Source organism: Tachypleus tridentatus, chromosome 9, assembly GCF_004210375.1.
Source record: "Tachypleus tridentatus isolate NWPU-2018 chromosome 9, ASM421037v1, whole genome shotgun sequence".
In the NCBI taxonomy this organism is placed as follows: domain Eukaryota; kingdom Metazoa; phylum Arthropoda; class Merostomata; order Xiphosura; family Limulidae; genus Tachypleus; species Tachypleus tridentatus.
This window is the reverse complement of record NC_134833.1, coordinates 138,440,878-138,459,946: the sequence shown is the minus strand read 5'-3', so window position 1 is coordinate 138,459,946 and position 19,069 is coordinate 138,440,878. Positions and strand designations below refer to the sequence as shown.

General features: G+C 33.1%; 2 protein-coding genes and 1 long non-coding RNA gene across 7 annotated transcripts in view; all 3 read right to left on the bottom strand.

The window, feature by feature from the left end:
- Positions 1-870: 870 nt before the first annotated feature.
- LOC143226491 (uncharacterized) lies at positions 871-5,249 on the bottom strand. Its single transcript, XM_076457517.1, has 2 exons — positions 5,003-5,249; positions 871-1,600 (listed from the first exon to the last, which is right to left on the bottom strand). Exons 1-2 carry the CDS (start codon positions 5,028-5,030, stop codon positions 1,131-1,133), a joined length of 498 nt encoding a protein of 165 aa, XP_076313632.1. The 5' UTR covers positions 5,031-5,249; the 3' UTR covers positions 871-1,130.
- On the bottom strand, positions 4,230-4,994 carry LOC143226492 (uncharacterized). The gene is made up of 2 exons (XR_013014650.1): positions 4,593-4,994; positions 4,230-4,552 (listed from the first exon to the last, which is right to left on the bottom strand). It is a non-coding gene; the product is annotated as an uncharacterized LOC143226492 (long non-coding RNA).
- A 4,461-nt stretch (positions 5,250-9,710) lies between the features above and the next one.
- LOC143226489 (ras-like GTP-binding protein Rho1) overlaps positions 9,711-19,069 on the bottom strand; it is a 43,988-nt gene continuing 34,629 nt past the window's right edge. For all 5 annotated transcript variants that reach the window (XM_076457516.1, XM_076457515.1, XM_076457511.1 and 2 more), the window contains 2 exons: positions 18,504-18,686; positions 9,711-10,654 (listed from right to left, as the gene is read on the bottom strand). In XM_076457516.1, coding sequence (XP_076313631.1) covers positions 10,616-10,654; positions 18,504-18,686 — 222 coding nt within the window. In that variant the 3' untranslated portion in view covers positions 9,711-10,615. The remainder of the gene's footprint in view (positions 10,655-18,503; positions 18,687-19,069) is intronic.

Genomic DNA, 19,069 nt, shown 5'->3' with positions numbered 1-19,069 from the left:
TCTTAATGTAATCGAACATTTATCAATCGTATATCATGCTACACTGAAACTGTGTACAGGTGTAACACTTAATGTCGAAAAACATAACACAAGTTCTGTTAATTTATTTATATGTTTGAGTGATTGTTTTATCCAATTTGTTTTTTGCCATTACTCAAATAATTGGTGTTCATATTTCTGAAAAAAAATCCATATTAAAATATTTTTCAATTTTTTTTAGCCTTTACATGTAAGAAAAATAATTTTACGCTTTAATTGGTTTTGATTCTCATTATGTGAAGGTAAGAGCAAGTTTAGTTTCTACGTTATCATCAATTTCCTCGCAACCTGTTGCAAAAATTTATTGTTATGTAACTAAAAACTCCAAGGCATAAACAACTCGGCTTTCGTCCAGTAGTGGAAAGTGAATTTCTAAACCTGGAAGTTAGCTAATCCGGATATGCAGGTAATGAATTGTTCTCATTTAAGCTCATAGTTGCAAATAAAATTTCATAGCAAGCAGTGCGTACCACACTTAATATTTTGTAAAACATAGCGCTAAAACCTTTGGATTACAAAACACTTTACCTGAATTACGTTTTTGTGAAAATTTATATTGTAGTTCGAGTTTAATAGGAATAATGAAATGCTAAAAATTTAGTTACAACGCTGTTTGTGAAAAAAGAGAAAATTAAGTCCGCCCTGAATTTGAACATATCCACACAAAGGAAGATTCAGACTCAAGCCAATTCGATTAACTCGACTAACAAAAGCTATTATCATCCCATTAAACTGGATTACAAAATGTAATTACAAAAAGTGATTATTGAAATTGTTTCTGGAACAACATGTGGTTAAATAAACGTTTTCGTAAGTAACAGTAATCGAGTGTATTGTTCCATAATAAAAATAATTTTTATTTGTTGAATATTAAACTTTGCACATCAGTTCTTAAAACTATAAAAACGTTTAATTAAAAACTTATAATTCTAATGTGCCGTTTATTAACTAGAAATATGAACAAGTTATTAAATGAAATTTCATTTACCTATGTTGTTGTCTCTTTACTTTGCTATTTTGTATATCTATATTGTATTGCGAAGGTATGCCACTATGTAATATATCAGTTATTACGCCTGAGTTTTCTATTTTTAATTTGTGTTAATAACACTTGCACGAGAAAACAAAATATTTTGCATCTTTTCTAGCTGATTTCTCAATAAACACGCCTCTGTCCTTAAAGTGATATTCTCTTGTTGTAATTGCATGATCTTTTGTGTTGTCCTATACTCTTTCAGTTTTCTCAATGCACGTGAGCGTTTAGCAGACTCGTTATTTCTTTTTCGTCGTTTCCAGTATGTCTCATCTTTACACTTGTTAGGAGTGGCTTCAGAGCTGCTCTTCTTTCTCTGAGTTGTAGAAATTAACGGAGAATGACAAGGAAACAGTTTCATATCTTGGCAAAAAGACGACGATGGTGTAGAAATTACATCCAAAGTTCCGTTGGACTCCGATGACAGTGATTTGGAATATAACGAATGAGGTGTTGGCTCCACTGCTAAATGGTTTGGGTTCTCGTTTGTAGATGTTATCACTGATGTCATATTAGCTGTTGAACTTACTAAACAAACCAAACATATTGTAAATGAATAATTTGAAATATCTTACATAAATGTTAAAAAAAAAAAAAAAGTTATATATATATATATATGTGGCACAAGAACTTCATAGCAATTCGACTTAGCCAGTGGTAGCAGCATCTCGTCAAGTTCAAAATGCATTTAAATTTATTTTTAAAAAAAATCTATATATTGTTTATTATTAATAAACCTGAGTTGTAATATATAGAGCTGTTAAACCAATTATTTGTGCCTTCTTTAATTTTTCGTAATACTTAGATGCATTCTTGTATTTTGGTAATAATTGTAACGGATTTACTATTATAAATGTATTTTCATTCCTACGTTTGTTTCAGTTTGATACACGTGACGTATATTGTTGAATGTGTATTTCGCAAGTCCCACTTACTCTCTAAATTTGTAGAAGATTCTCGAGAGCAAGTTGAACATTCGAGAATCTCGTGTGATTGAAATAGAAGCTAGCCGAGAGACAGTTATATATTGTTTCAATAATATTTCATAGAATTTTTTAAATGTAACAATTGGAAGTTTATATGGTTTGTTTTGTTTTTTTTAATTTCGTGCAAAGCTACATGAGGGCTGTCTGCGCTAACCGACCCTAACTTAGCAGTGTAAGACTAGAGGGAAGGCAGCTAGTCATCACCACCCACCGCCAACTCTTGGGCTACTCTTTTATCAACGAATAGTGGTATTGACCATAACATTATAACGCCCCAACGGCTAAAAGGGCGAGCATCTTTGGTGTGACGGGGATTCGAAGCCGCAACCCTTGGATTACAAGGCAAGTGCCTTAACCAACTGGCCATGTGGGACCCAGTGTTTCTATGGAGCTATGAATCAGTTTTACCATACATACAAGTTAATGTTTTAATCATGTTTACAACAAACTAAATATTTGTAAAATTCATTTAAACAGTTACAGTTTCAAGATATTTTCTAATTAATGCAAGTTCCTATTATGACATCATTTGCTAACTGTTGCTGTTACTGTACATGTCGATATCAAAATAATATTAAATGAATACGCTTGTTATTATCCACTTTCACCACATAAACTTTCATCATCCGTTGAAATTAATAACGGCAGCAGTTCTGCTTTTAATAGTGACACTGATGTAAAGTCACCAATTTCTTACATGAAGAAACTGAAAATATGAATGTTAAAAACTTAAAACCAAGTTTTTAATTTTCCTCCTTGCATTATTCACAACTCAACTCAAGGTGGTTGCTAACTCTTTGCTTCAGCAATAGCATTATTTTACCTCGCCGCCTTATCTGTTCTCAAACACTTTTAAGGTCCCTGAACCTGAATCCAGGTATCAAGTAAACCTGTTAGAATATCAATGTCTATTTTGTCTATCAGACATAAAATTAATGAAATGGTAAATTTTAGTGTTAAATAACACGTGAGCATCGTTGTTGTGTTTTGTTTTGGAACACGTTTCAAAATCAAAACATCAAAATTTATAACCTTTTAGTTACTTAGTGCTATACTCGTCAGTATATGATATAAACAGTTAGCTTTCATATTGTTACCAATGAAGCATTTCTATTGGTTATAATAAAGGAAGGTTTTTTTAATTTTGTTTCGTAACTTAGTAGTTATTGTGAAATAATTTTCTAATATGCTGTGTGAACTCAAATTTACCAGTCATCTTTCCTTTACCATGTTCAACACTGCCATCTAATTCTTATTCCGTCCACAATCAGAGAAGACACACATACTGCATCATATTGAGCAGTTTCATGTTTTGCTTGTCGCTACACTTAGTATAAAGAACTAACCAAAATAAATGGGTGAAAGTCCTCTTTTATATACATATAATACACATACGCACGCGAGAGACCCCATTAGTAATTAATTGTGTTTACCGTAAAAATGATTTGTTTAGAAAAACAATTGTTTTTTAAGACACGATAGGGTTCTAGAGCTCGCATTGCGTCGGAAAAGTTTGAGTAGTACATGACCTCATAAGAATATCATTTATTTGATAAAATGTGTTTTGTTATTACGTTAGCTCTAGCCAACTGTTACAAATGAATTTTATTTTTCAGCTAAGAATGAATTATTCTAAGGTGTTTGAACCATATATTTAGCGTTAAAAGAAACCCATGAATACTTTCATACAGTGTTGAGATTAGTTATGTATTTGATGCCATACTTTACGTTTATTACAAAATATACTGAGAGTTTATGAACCTTTTATTCCTGTTACCTTCTGTTGTGATATCCCTACTTTACCAAAAGACGTGAAGTAAGGGGTTTCTTTGTCGAGTTTCGCACAAAATTATTCAAAAACTATCTGTACTAATTGTCACTAATTTAATGACGACAGACTATAAGGGAAGGAGACAGTCAACTCCACATAGCGCAAACTCTTGAGCTACTCTTTTATCACTGAATAGCGAGATTTACATTACATTTTAAAGCCCTCGCAGAAATCGAGACGCACAAATTCGGTAATTAGGTTCGAACATGTAATCCACAAATTTCGTAAGTACTAAGTCATGACATATTGACATCGGGCATGACGTACATGTAACGGCATTATCAGTACTACACCGGTTAATTATGTGAAATATAAAAACAGAAATACATACGTACATAAATATAATTTAATTATTTTATTATCACTTTATGTATTAAAATATACATTTATTCTTGCAGTGCGAGTTTATATCCACTCGAACCACGTTTTCTTTAGATTAGCAAGCAACATTTTTTTGCCATTTTCTGCATACAAGGTACCTTAAATGGAATCCCGGTATTTGTATTTTTATAATTACTAAATTATTTAGAACATTTACTGGTCATACTTTTTAGTTGGCAAAACAAGTAGTGGAACTTGTGTTCCACGCGCTGGTTATTTTCTAAATTAGTTTGGAAACGTATAGTAGAAACAAAATTATGAAATTTGCCATGACCAATAAACCTATTACGTGTAGTAGAAACACCTGCCATGACAAATAAACCGTACTATCAAATTATTTTACTTTATCTTAGACATATGTACTTCTAATAGCGATTTGTGACGATACCAATGTTTTACTTTTGTTGTTTTTACAAATAAAACAAATACATCTATATAGCATTATACATATACTCAGTGATTTGTTGTGCGAGTTATGGATAGTTTGCATTTCCACGTTTACTATGAAGCTATTGGTTTTTTTCGTAATTTGACTCAGGCAAGTTTTTTTCTTCCAAATTATCGGTTTTACGTTTCTAAAAAAAAGGTTCTGGTTTTAAATGAAAATCAACCAACGTAACTGTGTAACTGCTAAAAGAAAAACCCAACAAACAATGTGGCTTACAAATATACTTTGCTAATTTTAACAGTACATACAAGTTCGTTTTAGAATAATCAAATATCACCGCCTACCTTGTATTCTGATACTTCTTATTATCATGAGCCAACTGAACTTTCGAGAGGAGCCATGGTCATCCAAGAATATTTGTTGTTACAGCAAGATTGAGAAACTTCTCAAACCATACGAAAACTTATCTCTTAATTTCAACTGTTACCTAATGTTGTTGTTTTTTTCAATGAGCAAATGTATGTAATATACAACGTAATATACGTTGTTGACGTTAACAGTAAAACTGTGCGTCTGATGGCATATGATTTCATCAGCTTGTACGTGTTGCAAGTGAGTCACCTAAAATTGCAGATAAATAGCGAACTTTTACCTGTGATAAAAACCTCTGGTTTATTCCTTTTGAATGGAAATTATCAGAAAATATTGCTTATGACACCTGGCACTAATATACTAATACTTAATGTACACCAAGCTCTGTATATAAAAACTATCGAGTGTTTATTAACAGAAAAATGTTACATTTATTTACTCTATTAATATATTACCCTCATGCTTGTATTTAATGCAAGTTACATATTTATTCTATAGAAAGCAGTTTCGAAATGTAATATATGTGAATGATTTGTATTCTCAAGACGGCTGCTATGGATATTAGCAGTTCAATTAAAATAAAGTACAGAAAGGAGTTTCGGCCTTTTCAGATCATCGTAAGGTTAACAAAGAATTATAATTATTTTTCTTCTTCTCTATAACATCAAATATGTTGTAATTATAGTTATTTTATCCCCTCTTCCATGTAGTTTTGATTTCAGCAAAACGTGTCTGCTGCGTCAAAAGTAGCAAATCAAGTAACAAAAGATTAGGCCTCGCAAGGCTTCAGTCTTAATTTCACTGAAACTCGCTTTTTGCTGAAAATAAATAAATAAATAAAATTTTCATAAATAATCAATTAGACTGCTGAGTAATAATGGATAATTAATTTTAACAGTCTATGGCATGCTGTTAAAATACTTAAGAGTGTTTAGGTTATTAGATCAAAATCAAACAATTTCATCTTATTTTATGTTGAAAAAAATCCGAATGTAAAACAAAGATTAGCAACTGATACAAAGTGCGATTAGAAGTTGTCCTAGTCAACTCAAGTTATTAATGCAGACATAAATTTAAACAGTAAACAAAAAAATTGCATTCCTTACGTACGACATAATTTGTTCCCTAATTGTTTATAGTTGGCTAATGTCCGACAGTTGACTTATATTTTTCTGGGAATATGTTGGATAACAAATTCAATACAGCCCAGGATTGCCAGGTGGTTAAGGCACTCGACTCGTAAAATGAGGGTCGCGGATTCGAATCCCACTCACACCAAATATGCTCGCCCTTTCAGTAGTGGGGGCGTTATAAAGTTACTGCCGATCCCACTATTCGTTGGTAAAAAGAGTAGCCCAAGAATTGGCGGTGGGTGGTGATGACTAGCTTCCTTTCTTTTAGGCTTACACTGCTAAATTAGGGATGGCTACCGCAAATAGCCCTCGAGTAGATTTGCGCGAAATTAAACAATTAAATTAAATCAAACAAATTCAATATGATCCAGTTATTGTAATTGTGATTTGTATTAAATTCGGTCCGTTCTGTCAGACCGATTTATCAAGTTGCATAAATAGGAATTAACCTAGTAATTAATATAAATAATTTAATATAATATTTTATCTAGCTGTATTCAAACACATAAAAAAACTCGTATTATTAAAATGCAGATTCATCGGTTGGCATCTTCTCTGTGAACTATATTTTACATCACAATCTCAACAATATCTCGTAAAGTTTAACCACATCAGGAATTTTAGGATTAGACTTGCATCTAAATAATAAATTAGTCAAACTAAGTTATAATGTGTAACAAAATTGAATATCTATATATTTAAACCTTTAAATTAATCCTAACAATAAAACATTCAAAAGTATAATTTATTTATAACTTTATGAAAACTAGCTTCTTGCATGAAGAAATAATAGTTTAAGTTGTTGAAAAGTGTCTTGTGGATTAACCCTTTAGTTCAGTTAACAGAGCACTCACCAAGTGTACAATTACCTAAGTTAAATCCTACTTGTATAAAAAGCATATGCATGAAATTATTAAAAGTTGGTGTAAGTTTTGTTTATATTCACATTTTCACTCATTCTAAAAAGATTCATGTTTACGTTTTGTTCACCTTTTGATGGTGTACTATTCAAAACTCACAACTGCAAAACAAAAAATCTACACACCTAATAATCCTAAACTTAATTTGTTATAATAGTACAATGGTTTGCTTAAACAAAATATCACATCAACACTTTTATTAATTTACCATAACCATCATATACACAAACTACCAATTAGACACTTCTTTCAGAAAGAGTGCCATTTTATTAATTGAACAATAATTAAACAAAGAGTACACAGTTGCCATTAGTATTACATGGATCTGCCTTCCACAATATTTAAGGCAGACCTTTTTTTGTGACTCAGGTTGAATGTTAGTTTCATGGCAAAGATATTAAGGCTATCAGCTGCTGTCCCTAATTTTGAACTGCTCACCAGAGGAATGACAACTGGCCAGTAAAACCCACCACCAACCCTTTACAAAGGAATAATAGGATTTACTTTCATGTTATAACTACACAGTTGGAAGGACAAGTATGTTTGACACTAAACTTTGATTTTGTGGCTCACACATTACAAGTTGAGGACTATAACTACCAGGCACTGAAGATGAATGAGAAGGAATCCCATCTGGAATGGAAATACTGCTTTGTCTGAAAGCTGGTCAGTGGTCTTTGACTGCCTTCCATAAAGACTCTTAAGATTCAAAGAGTTTTTTTTTTTGTTTTTTTTTGGGGGAGGGGAATATCAATAAAATGAAAAGTGAACTTCACAGTTATCCTAAAATTATATTTCAATATATGGTTAATATGTTGCAGACGGCAAAAGAAAATTACTAGTACAGTACATTGTGAGCTTGAACAACCACATGTGCTCCATATTTTTTTTTAGCAGAAAGCTAAGGTTTGTTTTTTGATAGATTTTTGTACTCTAAATTTTTTCCTAGAGGTTTTTATTCATTTTCATTGGTTGATAGTTTGGTTTCTTTTTCTTGATTTTTTTTCCCTTCATTTTTGATTTGGACTTTTGTTTTTTGTGGTGGCCTGACATATTTTGGTGGTAATTAACCATATATATTTATGTATACAAATTTATTTGATCTGATTTCACTGATATGAATTGTACTATCACTAGTAATTAGAAATTTAGAGTAACTGCTGTTGGGCAAAACATTAGCAGTACGAACTCAGACAAAAAAGTAATAATGGACAACTTAACACGCACCTAAGTTACTCTTTTTATTTCATGCAAATTTCTGCATAACAATATATACTGCCTGATGAAGGGCATCAACTCAAAACATTGCATAAAATATCTTATTTAGATGTGTTTCAACTTATTTAAACTGTAATTAGAATAGTCTATATGTTGTACTTTACTTCAAGTATAAATAATTATGCCATTCTGACTATCCATGTCATAAGCCATATTCAAACCTGTTTCACTGTAAACCTTAATTAAGACTGTTATTTAAAATAGAACTTCTGTGTATCTTTTAAAATCTGCAGCATAAAAGATATTTACTGAATATCTTACGTAAAAAAAGTTTTAGTTCATGTTTCATTAATTATCTTAAAACTGTGGACTTACCGACGACATTGAAAACAACAACTGCCTTGTGTAAATAAATTAAATAAACAGTGTTCATAAAAACTTCAAGTTACTACAATTTTACACAAGTTTCTCCTGATTCAAGTAATCATAGTATCGACCTCAATTCTTAGGTTTGGTAACTCTGGTTCTACAGTATTCTCCATTTCTCACTACCTGCACCAACTTTCCTAATCCAAGATTCTTATCTCCAATCCATTTTCTAATGTTATAGAGTCAAGTGAGTCTCTCCCTTTTGCTCTTCTTTCTTAGATTTTACCTACGACCAATCATACCTCAAATCTAATTGTACACGCAATTTATCTTTCTGAAAAAAACTCCTTATATGTGGCATAAAAGATAAACAATTTTAATTTTTTTCTTTGGAGTCAAAACTACTTGTACAAAGTTAAACACAAAAACAGCATTTCTTTCTGCAAGTTGGTTTATGGTAAAACAAGTAAATAATACTAGAAGCCTTGGGATACATTTTTAACAATTCAAACAAACAATGTTTAGTGGAAGTGTTAGTTCTCATTCATAAGTGCACTTCAAAATATTGTAGGCATTTTGAACATTTTACCGAGATCATTTGGATAGTCAGTTAGCTGACAAATACAAAACACTGCACTGTCAAAAAAAATTTGATGAAAAGAGGATCTACTAGTACAGTATGTTTATAAATGAAAATATAACTAGCTGAAACAGACAATTTACACTGCCATAATATAAGCATCTGTTTAAAGATGTACATATTCTCAGACCTTTTTTAGCTCAGTATCAAGGAGGAAGATTGTTTAAATAAGTCCAGTAAAGCAGTATCCTTTTTTTGGTTAACGTCGTATAGTCCTTACTGTCTAAAAATCACTTTTGTACATTACGATATCGAAACAGATAGCTATGTATAATTTCTATAAGAATAAAAACCATATGAATGTTTTGTACCTACAGAAAAATACTCAGAACAATTTGCCATAAAAAAAAACTGAATGAACATTACTCTGCGTCTATAAAAAAAAACACATGAACATTACTCCGTCTATAAGAAAAACTTTATTTTTAGTTATTCTTGTCTACATGGGAAACACTAGGAGATAACCTGCTTACAGAAAAATCTTATCTTTAATTTGTTTACTAAAAACCTCCAACTGGTCACCACTGTTCTTAGAAAGAAAGCTTTATTTAGAGATGAGAGATATTTCAGAAGAAAAAAAAAACAAAAACAGACTTATTGCGAGTTGAAAAGGGATTCATTTCTGAGAATGAAGTCTTTATCATACATAAACTGAAGGAACATTAATTTTGCTATCATACATGGAACTTCTATTTAAAAAGTTTTTTGTTTTTTTTTAGTTTATGGACATGAAATATTTAGTTGATTTTATTGATGAAACAAACTAATCATTTCCTTAACATATCTACTGAAAACAATTATTTTATTATTTGTATTAATAAGATAAATTTCATTTTAAATGTCCTAAAACTAAACTGAGTAGAACAATGTCAACAGACAGACATACAGATGGTTAGGCACACAAACAGACTCCCCTCATCTCTCAGTAAGAGTGAAATGGACAAGCACCAACACACAACAGACACTGGCAGGAGACCTATCCAAGTGGTCCATCCCTCATAATCATGCAAGATGAATAGGTTTGTCAAATGGGATTTACACCCTGATATGCACTACATTCATCACTACTTATAAAGTCCTCTATGCAAAATCAAACCAATATTTGATACAAGCCTTATGTTTCTTTATACAAAATCAAAAATTAATCACAACAGTTTTCATATATTCAACTTAATTAGATAAAAAAAATGTATTGATGAAAAAATGGGATATCTTAGCAGACACTGCAAGTGGGGGTTAGCTGTTGTTCTGGTAGACAACTGACCCAGAAAGATGAATGGCCATAGCTTTGTAACATGGTGACATTCAGAACAGCACACATTTTGTTCTCTTTCTCTTTCTGACCTGTAACAGTAATCAAACAGTTCAGTAGCAGCTCGTGTAATTTAAAACAATAATTTCATGAAAAAAAATTACTAAACTGAAAAGCTTGTGGTTGTACATAAGACGTATTGAGAAATACAAGTTTAAACATTGTAAGAAAAAAACACAAAGTTCCTTTTCCAGCCTCACATAACAATTTCAAGACTGCATTTCTGCTGTGACAAGTTTTGTTGGAAAAAATACAGCTTAAAATTAATCACCTTATACACTAAAGTTGCAAGTCAAGTGTTATATGTTTCCAAAGATACATTTTAAAAATGTATTATTTAGAGAAATTAATACAAGTTACGCTTTCTGATGGGTTTGTGTTACAAAAAAACTGATCCACCCCTTTCAATTCATTGAGTGCTTATTATAAGGTTGTAGTACATTAAACAAACCAATGGCATGGTTAGTAGCTTATGTGATAATCTAATTCCAGTTGTTAATTGATTACCATGCTTTATTATTGGATTATAATTATTAGCCATTATATCAGCTATTCAGCAATGTATGTAAAAAAAAATATCTAAAATGTTTTTAAAATAAATTTATAAACAGAATAACATGAATACATATGCTACTAACAACAGAACAAAGCTATTCATTAATTTATCTAACCTTCTATTATAAACTTAGAAGATTGAATTATAGTTTTTGTACAAAAAAAAAACTTAAGCTTTAACCATTTCTGTTTAAAAGGCAGTTCATGACCTTATTCCATAAAATTTAAAAACCTAACTACATTTACATTGTTATTCCAAAATAAGCAAACAAAATATTCCTGCTCTGATTTTTCAAACTAATCTAGATAAAGCCTGTGAGATATAATGTATAACTAGAGGATAACTCATACTTAGTGTAAGATGTGTACAAAATTATTACGAGTACTAAACTGTTTAGGAAAAGAAAGAACAAATGCACATGGACAGGATTGAATCATTTACCTCCAGCATATGAAACATGTGCAGTGTCATCTTTTTTGCATATACACCATTATTAATTGTATGGAACAGTGCAAGTATCTTGTCTTTCAGATAATCAATATTTTACACTAAGACTTGCATATTTTCTTTGTTGATCAAACTCTCAATAAAGAGACAACATAAAATTACAAATATTTAAAATTATGGTATCAAAAATTCTAAAAATCAACTGACTGTTTAGTACTATTTCATCTATTTTTCTTTTCTCTTCCAGAATGGTATCAACTCTTTTTTTCTCATCTCGCCTATTGTATTAGCAAAGCATCCAATACATTGTCATCAATAAAAACAAATATTTCATTACCCTAACAGGTAAGCTCATTCATAGAACTGATGCTTGAAATAATCAGTATTTGATAAAATTCAATAATTACAGAAAAACAAAGAACTCATACCTTTTACAAATCCTTCATTTATTAATGACCATAAGTCTAGATCTGATGTTGCCTTTACTGGTAAAAACCACAGTCTTTAATGAATAATGTATTTGTGAAACATTTATTTTCTTTGTTTTTTATCTATTCCATAAGCACATTTAAACTTAAGGCCTAATTGTCCATTTTTAGGTACCAGTGTGGAGACATTTCAATATATAATAGTTCTAAATTACCGAAGTTTTAAAGTTATAGTATCAAAAATTGTAAAAATCAACTATTATCATGTTTTTGTAAATTTCTTGTGTGTAGATGTGTCTAAGTCATATATTCTTTCACATAACCTATTAGATGTCAGTATTACAAAATAATGACAGGTTGGTTTAGTGATTTTATGGTACAAAGCAATTAGGCTATCTGTACCAATCATCCGTTAAAAAGTTAAATTCAAGTAAAATTATTAAAATGCATAAAAGGAAATTAAAGTTACACAAAACAAAGTTTAATTTTTGAATTAAAAACAAATAACATTAAATCCAATTTTTACATCCAGGTCACAAGAGTAACAGAAAAACTACAGTAATACAAGTTGTAAAGGACTTTCTGTCGCATAATTGTAATTATCATAACTGGCCAGAATGACTAACTGGTAAGTTCAAAAATCAACATCAGTCACCTGAAGTTGGCCTTTCCATACACAGGATCAAGCTATTTGACATTATAGACAATTTCAGAAAGAAAAGTAATACAACTTTTAAAAGACTTGTAACAAATTTTAATAATAAGTCGCTAGGATGACTAATGAGTAGTTCAAACAGCAGTGTTAGACATCTGAAGTTGGCCTTTCCAGTCCTGGTTTTGAATTATTTCACGTGACGGCCATTTCCTGACTTTAAATTGAGCTACATGTACTTTTATTCTTAAAAGGGAATCACATTAAAAAGGTCTAAAGGTATAAATTTAAAAAAAACTTAAATAGCATTAAAAAGATTAATGGCCTTTAAAAAATTAAAAACGTTTCCAAGGTGGGCAGTGTCACCACTGCCAATAACACTAAGTTATGGATAAACCATGGGACAAAACATGTTTAAAATGGTACTGTCATTAGAGTCGTAATGACAGGAAGACGGTAAAATGTGGCTTATTGTGACCTGACTGCTACACAGACATCAGTCCCAGATAAAAGAAAACAATGAGTTAGTTAAAAAACTGTGACCAATGCGTAGTCTAGTCAGAACAACTTCCTCTTTCTAATCCTTACAGAAGCAAGACAACCAAAGTCCAATTAGAGGGTTTTATGTTGAAAAGCTTGCTTTCACATTACTTACTCCAAGTCAACTGCCAATTGATAAGGAGCCAAGCCTTAAATACAAGACCATAGCCCATGTATGGAACAGGCACAGATTTAGCTGTAATGTAGGTGAGCCCGTTCCCATGAATACCAACGTAGCTTGGTACTCAGAAAAACTGGATAGAAATAGATATTAAAGATAAATACGCGCCAGTCGGTTTTGAATATCGGCGAGAACAGGGTGTGAACTAACATAACGAGATTCCAGGGCCAGTAGAGAACCTAGCGAGTCAGTATAAATAGTGCAGTTTGAGTACTGCTTAGCTTCTATGTGATCCAGGGCAAGAGAAATGGTTTACAGTTCAGTTGTGAACATAGAAGCTGCAGAGGGGATTCTGAGCACAACCACTAAACAACAACAAACCATGGCAGAGCCCACAAAGTCACCTGATTTTGAACCATCTGTATAAACAGGAATTGAAGGAAGGTTCGAAAGATGTTCAGCAAATAACAGGCAGTATTTCCAATTGGGAGTATCTGCTTTTCTCAGATGACTTACAGATAGGTCACATTTGGGGGCTGTAATAAGCCATGGTGGGATGGACTGACCTGTGGATACAGCAACGTTATCCAAGGACAGACCCAATTCATCTAACTGCACCTGGATACAAAGGCCAAAAAGAGTAATGGCAGATCATCTGTTCTGAAAAAGTATGGCCCACTAAGGAAGGAAAACACAATCCCAGGTGGGATGCTTCGGTAAAGAACGAAGTTTCGCAGCATATAGTAAAGATGGTTGCAAATGGCTGAGGTGCAAAGGAAGTTTATGAAATTCTGTGTATAAACTCTCAAATGGGGAATTGCAGAAATCCCCAGTGCAGAGCCATAGTCCCTGATAATGATCAGGATCCAGCATCTTTAAGGCCAAGGTCCTGGTAGAGCCATAGTCTAGTTTCTATTGAATAAGAGCACGATATATCTTTAGCATAGAACAACAATCTGCTCCCAAAGTAATGGAAGAGAGGACACAGAGAATGTTCAGTGCCTGTGTACATTTGATCCATAGCTGCTTGATGTGCAGTATAAAGGTCAGCTTACGGTCAAAAGATAAGCCCCAAGAACTTTGTCTCAGGGACCACAGGTTGCACAACTTCACTGATATAGAGTTGAGGATCAGGAAGAATACCCTGTTGGTGGCAAAAGTGCATGCAAACAGTTTCAGAGAGAGAGAGAAGTTAAAACTGTTTGCTGTGGTCCACTTTAGTAAATGATTGAAGGCAGACTGTAGCTGACACTCAATATACTTCATGTTCGACAACTAACATGAGATGTGAAAGTCGTTGACATAGAGCCTGTTTTCAACAGTAAAAGGAAGTTATTCAGTGATGGTATTAATCTTTATACTGAAAAGTGTGACAATCAAAACACAGCCCTGCGGGACTTCAAGTTCCTATAGAAAAGAATGGGAAAGTGTCGAATCCACATGAACTTGGAATCTCCTGTCCATTAAAAAATTTTAACAAAAATGGATAAATGGTCACATAACCCATATAAATGGAGATCTCTCAAAATTCCATATCTCTATGCTGTATAATAAGCCTTTTTTAATGTCAAAAAACAGTGATGCAAGATGTTGGTTGAGAAATGCTTCTCTGATTGACATTTCAAGTCTATAATCAGGTGGTCTATGGTGGAACGCTGTCATTGAAACCCATACTAGGTAGGTGAGGTTGTTTGATTCGAGGAACCAAGCAAGATGAGCATTAACCATCCTCTCTAAGCTCTTGTAAAGATAAATTGTCAAAGCAATTTGGATGGTAGTTTGAAGGAATCTTAAGATCTTTCCCAGGCTTAAAAAAAGGTAGAACAAAAGCCTAGCACCAGGCATCAGGAAAAACATTCTCCTGCCAGATTTATTTAAAAACAATCAGAATAATAGCAAGAAAAGAAGATAGATGGCACAGCATTTCATAGTGTACACCATCAGGTTCGACCAATATACTGCCAGATCAACGAAGGGCCAGTTTGAGTTCCACCAGTGTAAAGGGACAATTACAGTCATAAAGACAATCAGCTCAAAAGGAGAGAGGTGATCACTCTGTCTGATTCTTGATGGCAAAGAAGGTGGAGGATGAAGCAGAAGTGCTAGATATCTGGCAAAAGCTTTCACCTTGAGTATAAGCAATGCTGATACCTTGCCAGAGAGTAAGATTGAGAAGGGGACACAGAAATACACTGCCCACTGACTTTTTGAATCTTGTCCCATGCAACTTTAGAACTGGTGGTAGGAGATATGCTGTTTGTGAACTTAATCCAATATTCCTTCTGGCTTTGATGTCTCACCCACCAAGCATGTGCACGGGCCTGCTGGAAAGCAATGCAGTTCGACAGTGTGGGAAACCTACGAAAAGTATCCCAGACCCATTTTTCAGCTTTCTATGCCACGTGGCAGGCAGGATTCTACCACGGACAAGGATACGGTGGAAAACGTGTCGAGGTTTTAGGAATATATTCAGCAGCTGCCTTTATAATACAGTCAGTTACTGCTGTCACACAATTGTCTACTGATGGCTTACAGACAATGGCAGGATCAAGTTCTGCGAGAGCAGTGAAATAGGGCCAGTTTGCTTGATCCAGCTTCCATCTGGCCTCGTGGTTTACTGTCAATCAACCTTCCATGAAAAGTGGGATAATAGTAAAGGGGAGCAAACTAAGAGATCAATAGTAGTAAAGGACTGACTAGGTACATGAAAATAAGAAGAACCAGTATTTAAATGAAAAAGGTTGTGATCAGAGAGCATTTGCTCTAGAGAGTGACCCTTCCTATCAAATATCAGCACTTCCCCAGAGGGGATGATGTCCACTTAAGTCCTCCAGGATTAAAAAGGGAAACAGCAACTGTTCAATGAGAGCATCAAGGGCTGATTGATCATAGATCTCTCCAGGCAACAGGTAGAGAGAACAATAATGGTACAACCCAAGGAAACATGGTTGGCTATGGCCTCCAAGGATGTGTCAAGTGGCAAAGACAGGGTGGGGGCACATGCTGATCAACCAACACTGCCACACCTCCATGCACTCATCCATCACACAGCCTGTCATTTCTGTACAAAGAAGATTGCCAAAAGGTGATTGTATTGGCAGATTTTAGAAATGTTTCCTGTAATGAAAGACCCATAGGATGGTAGGAAGCAATGAGTGTTTTGATGTCATCCAGATTAGAATTTAAAGCCTCTGCAGTTCCATTGTATCAAGGTGGTCATTTTTATTTATGTGTAGGTGGATTGGGTGGAGATCCCTTCTGTTTACAACAAAGTCATTTTTCTTTATTATCTTTATTCATTTGGGTCAATTGGGCAGGTCTTTGTTGTTAGAAGAGGATACCAGTGACTGGGGATGTAAACAAATGATTGTTTTGCACCTTAGGGTGTGAGAAGAACATGTACCCGATAAAATACCTGTACCAAGAACCAAAGGAGGTGGATCTTGGGGTTTGCTGGAATGTATGTTTGGGGCAGATATGGGTTTGACAATGATTCATTAACTTTTTTAACCATGGTTTAAGTATGATTCTTTTGGAGGCACAAAGAGATTGATCTGCACTCCCACTGTAGTAGTTGAACGAAGTGCAGTAGCATATGTCCAGGGTTTCTTGAGCACTATACCCATATATCAGCATCAGATACAATGCCCACAACACCTGTTGAGAACATCCAACACTGGTACTTGGTTGACCAGCCAACTGATCCTATGGGGGCCACCCCAAAGCCACCCATCTACAAGAATTCAAGGTCAAAGTGGTGTGTTAGGGTTGGACCCCTCAACCACCAGGACCCCCTCCTCCCCTTTACAGGTCACCACACACAGCAAACACGTTGATGGATGTTTAGATTCTAGAAGAGGTAAACTGAAAAAAAACAAACAGAACCTTCCCTGTTAGGTCCCCTCACCACATACAGGAATCCACACTGAGGGGGTAAAAGAATGAAGTTGTGACAGTGGCTTTTAAAGCAGGTAAACACATGCTTAATGTACAAAGCATATTTAAGTTTTATACTTAATTTTTAATTTTTAGGTACCTATTGGAGTTCATGTTGTAATGGTATTGGCATTATTTATAATCCACAAAAAGGTAAAAAATTAACATGATGTCTTTTCTTGTGTTAGAGAAGTAATTTTCTTTAAAAAGTTAATATAATAAAAATTGTAATGAATACATTTATATTTCCTCTTTATAAGGATTTAACTGACAGGTTACTGCTAACAATCTGTAATGTTTCTTCTACACTGTGGTTTATCTTGGAAGTTACAACTAGCAGTTTATAGACTTTCCTGTATGCAATGAGAGATGAAAAGTTACTAATGCCTGTTTGTAGTATATTCTATAAAAAATTATTTTACTGAGAAACTGCTAGAAATCTGTAGTGTTTACTCTACACAGGTATTTAACTCAGGTGTCAAGTTGTAGCATATTTAAAGAATAGGTAAGCCTTCTACATTATTTTTCATTCACTAAAATTTATATTTTAATGAATAAAATAATTTTACAACTTAATACATTCTTACCTTAATATGGATCTAATACACTGTAACCCAGCATCTCATGGTTTTTCCAAGAGTATGTGAGAACATTAAATATTGAAATCTGTCTCTTAGATAATGTATGTTTTAGAGAATGTGCACTTTTTCATTATTTAGCTTAACTTAATAATAATAATAAGAATTGAAAATTTTACAGAAAAAAAAGTAAAAAATCTTTTAAAATGAATTACATTATACTATTGGAAAAACATCATATATTTTGAATTTGTACTTCAAAAGATTCTACATACATTTGTTGCCCAATGGCATTAATGTCTTGATTAGGCAGGTAAACTGTCCAATTAAGAAATGACAAAATTTAAACTTTTATTCCAGATCACTATTAGTTTTCTTTTAAGGATTGATGTCAAATCTGTTATATTTATTTTTACAAAGTATTTTTAATACTGTCTCATTCTAATAAGGATCAATAATCTTATGAAGCTCATTAACAGCTTAAGGTTGTTGGAAGGACCCATATTAAAAGCCTAGTGGCAAATGTTACATTAATTTTTCTACATCTTTTCAATCCAATTTTATTCACTGACAAGTATTTCAATTTCCTGACAGTTAAGACAATAAGAGATTTAAAAACATACCTGCAATGCTGCTCGTGTAGCTGTTTCAAACACTTCCCTAACTCCATCTTTAGTTTTGGCCGAACATTCCAAGTATCCATAAGCATTAATCTTCTCAGCCATACTTCGACCTTCTTCTGATGTGACTGGTTTTTGTTTCATTTTGGCCAGCTCCTTTATTGTGTGGGGTTCATTCCTGAGGTCCTACAAGAATGAAACAAAGGTGAAGGCCAAAAGAAACTGAAAAAAAAGTAATATTCTAAAGGCCACTAACAAAAATATTCCATGAATGAACTCTAATAAAACAATGCTCATTTATTCCACTACTGAACCCAGAACAAAAATATTCCATGAATGAACTCTAATAAAACAATGCTCATTTATTCCACTACTGAACCCAGAACCTCACTTCTCACTAGACTCATTAAAATATTGAAGTGCTTGTACTATGCATGGAAATAGAAAAGGTGAAGAGACAAAGTGTATAACAGTTGTTCTGAATTTAAAGTTAGTATGGACATATACAGAAATACAAACAAAAATAACTTCAAATTTCTATAACAAAAACTTCAAGATCCAAATCATAC

Bases quoted from the DNA above. Each gene is read 5' to 3' on its own strand.
- LOC143226491 (XM_076457517.1), bottom strand. From the start codon at position 5,030: ATGATAATAAGAAGTATCAGAATACAAG. The intron at 1,601-5,002 runs GTAGGCGGTGAT...TGGTTTGTTTAG, and splicing joins AAGAAGTATCAGAATACAAG to TAAGTTCAACAGCTAATATG.